We start from the raw sequence: 8,609 nt of genomic DNA on the forward strand, positions 1-8,609 counted from the left end.
GGAATACGGGTTCTAGCTCGACAACGTCTCTTGGCATGCTACGTCAATGGCGGGATAGCGGTAGCGCCCATGGCTGATGCTGGCTATGACCACGGTTGGCAGCGACGGACGACCGTTGATTCCCTCGATCTGGAACTAAAGCGGCCCGGTCTGGCGTGGATAAGGCGGCTGCTCCCGATGGCCGTCTCCTCGTCAAGCTGGTGGCATGGCGTCCACTCCCGGCTACGTGGACCTGCTCGGGAGCCGCGCCTAGTGCCAGCGCTGTCCCCTTCCAAAGATGGCGGCAGATGGTTGGTCCCGATGAACTACTGTTTCGCTACCTGTGTCACCTAGATCTGACGGCGATCGGGTCCGGCTGGCTGCATCCCAGTCGGACCGGAGTTTCTCTGTCTTTGTTGTGGAGGGCAGTCTGCAAGTCATTGTTGAGCGACAACGTGAACTGACAGCGTTGCAGGGTGCAGCCAGAAGGCTCCTATGTTAGTTTTGGCGGTTCTCACTTCGACCAGTTTACCTTCAACGATGAGATGTAATCTATGAACGACAACTTGACGCTGAGGGTATGGTTGTGCAATGGTGACAGTGTTAAGTCCACCTCATGTAGTTGTTGGAATGGTGAAAAAGTGGTGTCAGACAACACATGATCTTCTTCGACTTGATGGTGCTTCTCAAGCTCCGGGGTGTAAAACCTAGGTCTGACTAGTGTAGTGGCATTGACGATGTTTTTTGTGTCGCTACCTTGTTGAAGGCATTGCTCGGATATGCTCAGACTCATTCTTCGGCATGAAAACCTAGAATCTGGCCTTTGGTAGTTGGATCCGATAACAGCGGCTTGAGCGTCGTTTCCTTCATGAAGGCGTTGCTTTTGAAGAACCTCGTTGTCCTTGTGGTGCCAGAAAATGGTTGGTATGGATATGGTTGTAGTAGTTTGTCAATCGCTTTTAGTTTTTTTTTCCTTTTTACCCGCTTAGGTATAGCTTTGGTTTTGTATGACTTTACTATTTCCCGGTGTTTTGTGTGTGTGTTGGAGTTGGTTGTGTGCATTCAGGATATGAAGTAGTCAGACGTGTGCTTTTTGTGTTTTGTATCCACTTGATGCTTCATTCTAAGTTAGTAAAATTCACCCTCTCTCAAAAAAATCAGCCATGGCACGGCGGCTCCTACATCCAACTCTGAACGTCAGAAATATGCAAATCCTCGATGATGCACGTTAGTTAGGAATCAGATGGTTAGTTTTTTTGTGGTGGAACCAATCCACCAAGGTTCAAATTCTAAATTTCAAATTGGTGAACATATTCTCTTAAATTTATTTCAAGCCTTGTGGCGATTTATGTTTCAGTCGATTACAAAGGTGTCTATGACGACTTCATCAACCTCAAGATGTGGTGTCGGTTCAATATCTCGATGGTGCTTATAGGAGTGAGGTGTGCGTGCTACATTCATAGGACTGAGTTATACATGCTTGTATATGAGGATTTGTGTTTGTATTGTTCAAGACAAAACAAAGAAACATGAATTTCTATCAGTTATTTATTTTCCTCCAATGACCCAGTGTGGTAAAGTAGATTTATCAGAGGAGAAATCAAATTTAAATTTAGGTAACTTTTCCCGTCCAACAAGTAACCAGCACTCTTTCCCGAAAAAAAAAAGAGGAAAGGAAGACTTTGGTTTTGCTTGAGCAAACCCAAATCCAACCCGAACTCCTATCCCGTCCCCCACCTCCACGGCACCGCCACCGCGGCATTTCTTCCTCCGACACCTCTCCTCCTCAACCCCATCGCCGCCGCTCCCGTCACGCCACCTTCCTTCCACCCCCACCTCCCACGCAAGCCCTCGCCCGAGCTGCCGCCGCCTCCTCCTATTTATCCGGCGCTTGCCCACCCGAGGCCGCCTCCATCAACCACCTGCCCCTGCCCTTCTTCCCTTGGAAAGTTGGAATCTACCGAAGGGTCCCAAATGGAGACGGCGTCTGCGGCTGCAGCTGCGGTGGAGGAGGGGTCGACGGCGGGGCCGCAGGCGGGGGGCGCCGAGATCGCCTTCTTCGACCTGGAGACGTCGGTGCCGCAGCGGGCCGGGCAGGGCTACGCGCTGCTCGAGTTCGGGGCCATCCTGGTGTGCCCGCGCCGCCTCGTCGAGGTCGCCTGCTACGCCACGCTCGTGCGCCCCGCCGACCTCGGCGTCGTCTCCGCCGCCTCCGTGCGCTGCAACGGCATCACGCGCGACGCCGTCGCCGCCGCGCCGTGCTTCCGCGACGTCGCCGACAAGGTCTACGACCTCCTGCACGGTGAGCGCCCGCGCCTTCTAGTTTTTTGTTTGTTTGCTTCAACACCGGGAGCTGGTTCTTGGCTCCTACACGCCAAAGACTTGCTAATTAATCCCCGCAAAAAAAAGGACTTGCTAATTAATAATAATGATTAGTAAGTCTAACGGGGAAGGAGCCCGGTCGGAATTTAATTAAGGTCAACAACAACAATAACAGCAACAGCAGCAGTAGCTAGGCTGGGCACTATCTGAATTTCTTCACCCAATCTCTGAATGAATGGCAGGTCTTCCTGTTTACTACGCTCATTTCTCCCCATAGGACTTATGGAAAGGGGACACCATCAGCGCGCTTTCATGGCAATAGACCTCTACGGTAGTGTGTGCGTGAATTCGTGGAGTGTTGCAGGAGCCGGTTAGCAATGATGCCTCTTATGCAGTTAGACAGTTCTTTAATTTATGACTAGTGAATGAGGTTGCAGTTCTTGCTGCCTATAGCTTGTAACTGAAGACCTCTGTAACCTTTCTCAGATGCAAGGATGTCGGTAGAAATGCATGCATATTCTAAGGAAATGGAACATAGGTGCAAACATTGTGCGGTTTTTTTTCCGTATAATTGCTGTAGGATCATACATAAATGAAATCCACACAAGCGGAAGTTAGAAGCATCATCTTTGTTTAGGTCTGAACCTGAATGTCTGCTTTTTAAGCTGTTCCCTGTGAAAGTTCTCACGATAACAATCTTGCTAATTTCGTACAGGGAGGGTTTGGGCCGGGCACAACATCGTGAGGTTTGATGTGCCAAGAATAAGAGAAGCGTTCACGGAGATTGGCCGGACACCTCCGGAGCCGAAAGGGATGATCGACACACTACCTCTGCTTACCCAGCGGTTTGGAAGGAGAGCAGGAGACATGAAGGTACACAAGCTTGTGTTGATGTAGAGTCACGTATAGTTTGTAAAAGGAGGTTTTGATTTAGATGAGGATTGATCATATGGACAATTGAGTTTTCACTCGAGCTGAAAAACATATGGCGTTTCCAGCTTTACTGAAAGTTTTCAGGACAGTTCCTTACTGCAACAAGGAATATTCATATGTTCTTATCTTGTCTATTGTATCCACAGATGGCAAGCTTGGCAAATTACTTCGGTCTAGGGAGGCAAAAGCACAGGTAGATGTTACATTAATCCAGAAGTTACAATTTCGTCTGAATTCTGAATGCTTTGTTGCAACTAATTGTCACCTTTGCCCACTTGTGTAGCACACACACACATCTGGAACATGCCTTGCTAGGTTGCTATCCATTGTTCATTGACCTTGTCATGTTGCTCAGATTAGCATATCTTGCATGCTGCTACTTGGGATGTCGGGATAGTGTGATGCAAGAAATTTTGTTGTACGATGCCTCGTTTGATTTCCTATAACTATCTAATATGTCTTGCAGCATGATGTAACTTAGGATACCCAGATCATATCCACCCCCGATTTTCGTCCCTTCCCATATTAGATGCTTGTCTGAAAATTAGTTTCTCCTAATAAACTATTACATGATCTATGATGATTCTTATTTACAGATGTATCATGCTGAGCAGAGGAGATGTCACAATTATATGTGACCCAGCCCATTATATGTCTTGGCAGCATCATGTCACTTAGTATACCCAGATCCAATCCAACCTGGTTTTTGCCCCATCCCATCTTAGGTGTCTCATCTGAAAATCAGTATCTCCTAAAAGGCAAAGACTATTACATGATTCTTCTTTATAGGTACAACATGTGGAGTTCAAGAGATGTCACAATTATATGTTGCCCAGTCCATCAATTGTTACTCTTAGACTCTTAGTACAAATTGATTGTTGCAAACAGCTATCTTGGTTCGTGTGAATTACATTTGTTGCTCATTGCGCTCATGATTGTGCCCAACGTTTGCTCAGTTTCTTATCAAGTTTGATTTGCATTCCCTTCTGCAAGGAAATATCATGAACTACCAAGTAATAGCTACAAGTTGATATTATTATTTCCTGCAATTTTTTATTTCTTACATGAAACTGTAGTGAATAATCTTGTATTAAATTGCTTTGAAATCTATCTACAGGAGCCTGGATGATGTCAGGATGAACCTTGAAGTTCTCAAATATTGTGCTACAGTGTTGTTCCTGGTATGATTGCTTAACTGCCTATTATTCAGATGACCTTCATGAAACATTTATACAATTTTTTTGTACTAGCTGGATGGTTACCTTCTGCTACTTTTGTTTCCCTGAAATTACTGTGGTGGTTTTTCCTGCCATTTTTTCATCCATTGGTCATCTGGAGTAGCTTCAACGGACTGTTGAGATTTAACTATTGCAATATAGACCTTGTATCAATGGCAGGAGCATCATCAACGTATAACACATCTTTCATTTTCTTAATATGTTCCCTGTTTTGATAATTGCAGTTGTTATTTTTCTGCAAAACAAAGAAAACCATCATTGTACTTCAAGATCTTGAATTACGGTAGAAATAGTACTCCCTCGTTTTCCGTGATTAAACTTTGACCATCATTTTCATCAATAATATATTAATCATATGTTACAAAAACTGTATCATTTGAAACTACGCTTTTGTACGAATTCGATGGTATAATTTTTTTGACATATCACATGTTTTGTTGGTCAAAGTTGAACCTCGAAATATGTGTGCGCCATGTTGTGATAGGGACAGAGGGAGTACCAACTAGGAGAATAAAGAACCGATGAAGCATCCTATTTATGACATGTTTCTAGACTCCATTAATCTATTTGATATTTCAAGATAATCAATTGATTAAATCCTGAAATCCTGCTAACAGGAGGCAAGTTTTCCGGAAGTGCTTATTGTTGAGAACCTTGTGGGTGCAATTACAAGAAGCAAAAGTGATGGAGCTACTTCTCCTGAGGTGAAGAATCTTGAAGCAAACACATCACCTGATTCTTCGAAACGACAACGTACTGTTTCTCAAGTCAATGGTTTCACTACAGATCAAGATAATCAAGAATCAGTTGATCCTGCAATGAACGGGGAATCCAGTGACTTGATATCCCACATGGAGGAGATGAAATTAGATGCTTCTATGCAGATGGATGCGAGTTTCAGTGGTCATTCTGGGTTCCTTGAGCCAGATGATGTATCAACTGAGTGCATCAAGATTTTTACTACCCCTTCTTACCAATTTAATCGGAGAACATTGATCACGCACAAAGATAGTCCACTACACCTTTGCTGCGCTGGCTTGAAAGTCCAGTTTGGAGTTGGTACAAAGTTCCTAGACACTGCAGGTCGTCCAAAGTTGAACATGGTGGTTGATATCCCTGAGAATCTAAGCAAAGTTCTAGAATTCTGTGATAATCAGGCCCAGAGATTTTTACAAGAGTCTGGTACCACTTCCGAGTGGAGACCCCTGATAAAGAAGTACGGTTATGTGAATCGTCCAACCGTTCGCCTCAAGTGAGCCCTGGCCCCCTTTCCATCTCTGGTCTTTGATTTGCCACCTCACATATCTGATTTGTAATGTTGAATTGCTTCTGCAGCATCCCTACCACTCCCAGCAGCAGTGCTTCCCCCTACTCGACAGACATATACCAGAAAGAGCCCAGCGGCAACATTCAGAAGCTTGCTTTTAGCAAGGTAGATGCCGCGGAAATGGACATCCTGTTTGTTCGGGGGAACAGGCTGGATGCGTTCTTCTCGCTGGAAATATATGACTACCAGCAAAATGCCGGCATCCGGTTGGTTGCAAAGAGGCTGGTTGTACACTCCAAATAGCACCAGTCATAGTTCATACTATGATGTACTAGTGCTAGAAGCTAACTCTTGCACTAATTTAATTGATTGCTTTATGTCTTCACCCAGCTGTATGTTAATTATTATGCGAGTGTGAATAAGATCTGACCAGTAGCTGGCTAGCAGATGCTGATGTTGAACTAGGGATTCAGAAGTTGTAAAATGTTCTAACAAGATATTTGTCCATTTGTTAACGGAAAGATCATGTATAGATTTATATATTAAGCAGAGGATTAAAGATTTTCTTCTCCGAAACAGTGCGTGTGTATTAGTTAATAGTGTGATTGTCTCGATCAGCAATATGTTGTACGTATTTGACCAGAGTGATGCCTATTCCGAGTGTTTCAGTTCTTAATTTGCCGAATACCTGGTGCTAGCAGCTACAGAATATATGGAACCTTTTTTTTGACAGGTGAATATATATGGAACCTATTAGTTGTGTGTATCTACATTCCGAGTGTTTCAGTTCTTAATTTGCCGATTATCCTTGTTTTTTTTTTGACAATTCGCAAAACTTTATTACGTTGTCATCAGTTGAACCGGGACGAAAGAGAGGTTCCTGGGGTGGCCTAACCACACACGGCGGCCCATCCCTAATTTCAAAGCATGCTTTGCTAAATTGTGAGCCTCCATATTGGAGCTCCTAAACTCATGAACGAAATTACAAGAATTAAAACTAGTAGAGTAGTTTATGATTTCATGCACAATCGCCTCATATTCTGCTCCGTTCTTCTGCTTTATACTGTCTATCACCTCCTTGCAATCAGAGGCTACGTGGATCGACTGAAGTTGGAGATCTTCCGACAGTGCCAACACCTCCCTCACTACCAGCGCTTCTAAGGTTGAAGGGTTGGTGATCGCTGTGAAGCCCAACGTTGACGCCCCCAAGAACGCCCCTGACTCATCTCTGGCTATTGCGGCAATGGTTCCGACCCCTCGCCTCTCTACAACTGCTGCATCCACATTGAGCTTCGACATATTGTGCGGGGGCTTCAGCCATTGCTTCGGTCTCTGTGTCTGGCCACTCGTTCTCGTCGGCAGAGCCTTTGACTGGGTCTGGAACTTGGAAATATATCGCTGAATGAATAGATGTGTAGACAAAGGAGATTGGTGGATATTCTCATAGACTGCTTTCCTCTTTGCACTCCAAACAGCCCATAGTGTGACTGCCATCAACGTAAATTGCTCTAAATACAGAGCTTCATTCAGGGCGAACAGCCACTGCCGTGGGTCATCGTTGCTGTGTTGACACATCTTCTGGACTAAGTCCTCGTCCGATAGTGCCCAAGTACACCGGATGTTAGTGCAATCCAACATCGTATGTCTCACGGGCGCCATAAAGTTTGCAGGCCTCAGAAACACTCATATTTCTGTGTACAAGTACATCTGCTGGCGGGATCGAACTTCTTGCCAGTCTCCCCAGAATTTTTTTGATCTTTGGTGGTAGCTTGACTGCCCATAGCGATGACCACAAACTGCTATCACGCCCAGCCCCCGAGCTTGACGGCCCATTAACTTAATGGGCCAACTAATGTTCGTACATGTCTTTAGGCCAAATTAGACAATTTGAGTCCATTACGACGAGCAGTTATGCACAGGACCAAAACCGATCAAGCAAAGGTACGACATACAGGGAAAAACTTTGCACATCCAGCATATATTACATGAAATTACATCCACTGGGCAATCAAAGATTGATGCCAGTGCAAATAAATGAACAGAACCTAACGATCTACAACGTCACAATCTGCAACCTCAGCACGGATGATGCCCATAAGCATGTGGGCAAGTTTTTGCTGCTTTGCTACACTGTCTCTGAAAACATTGATCAGTTGTTGTGTCGCACGACTCTGCACCTCTGATTCCCCCACCATTTCCATCATTCCTTCAGCCATTAATTGGTTCACAAACATACATTTTCTCCGTTGCATTCGAGACAGAGGATACTTAACAGATTCAGATGGCGATTTTGGCAGGCTTGTATTATTGATAGTGGAGAGTGTCTCGACCACTGCATCATAACATAAATTAGGAGGGGAACCAAACAGATTAATCATGAGTTATTGGCATATTACCTGGCCTAGATTTATTGGAAAGAAACAATGGGGTTGCCTTGCTGTTTTCAGAGTTTGTCTTCTTATCTTCAGCAGTCTGCACCAAATTAAGACACTAGCATTGCTAGATAATAGGAAAGCAATATTGGCACAACGAGCGTTTGGGCAACTAGCCAACACCAAATTAACACAATATGACACAGCTATCGTCAGCCAGGTAAGGTAATACGAAAGCAATATTGACACAATGAATGAATGGGCAACCAGAGCAGCACTACAATTCAGTAATGTGCATGATATGAGATAGTACACTCATGCAGCTCAGTATCCAAAACTACCAGGCAGTTTTCTTTACAAAAATCAACATTGGCGCCTTTAAAATTTTGCTACAACTAATTTTAGATCAGACAAAGGTTGGATTCACGCCGATTAACAAAATACATGCTGATGTAAAAATATAGTGATATACAACAGGTAGTTACATCAGCATTGGAG

The 8,609-nt window shown here is 44.4% G+C and overlaps 1 protein-coding gene across 1 annotated transcript; it reads left to right on the top strand.

Annotated features, from left to right (window-relative positions):
- The first annotated feature begins 1,683 nt into the window (after positions 1-1,683).
- On the top strand, positions 1,684-6,315 carry LOC123119667 (protein NEN1). Its single transcript, XM_044539553.1, has 6 exons — positions 1,684-2,281; positions 3,017-3,174; positions 3,381-3,427; positions 4,352-4,415; positions 5,090-5,724; positions 5,808-6,315. Exons 1-6 carry the CDS (start codon positions 1,954-1,956, stop codon positions 6,040-6,042), a joined length of 1,467 nt encoding a protein of 488 aa, XP_044395488.1. The 5' UTR covers positions 1,684-1,953; the 3' UTR covers positions 6,043-6,315.
- The last annotated feature ends 2,294 nt before the right edge of the window (positions 6,316-8,609 follow it).

This window comes from Triticum aestivum, chromosome 5D (genome assembly GCF_018294505.1).
Source record: "Triticum aestivum cultivar Chinese Spring chromosome 5D, IWGSC CS RefSeq v2.1, whole genome shotgun sequence".
Classification (NCBI taxonomy): domain Eukaryota; kingdom Viridiplantae; phylum Streptophyta; class Magnoliopsida; order Poales; family Poaceae; genus Triticum; species Triticum aestivum.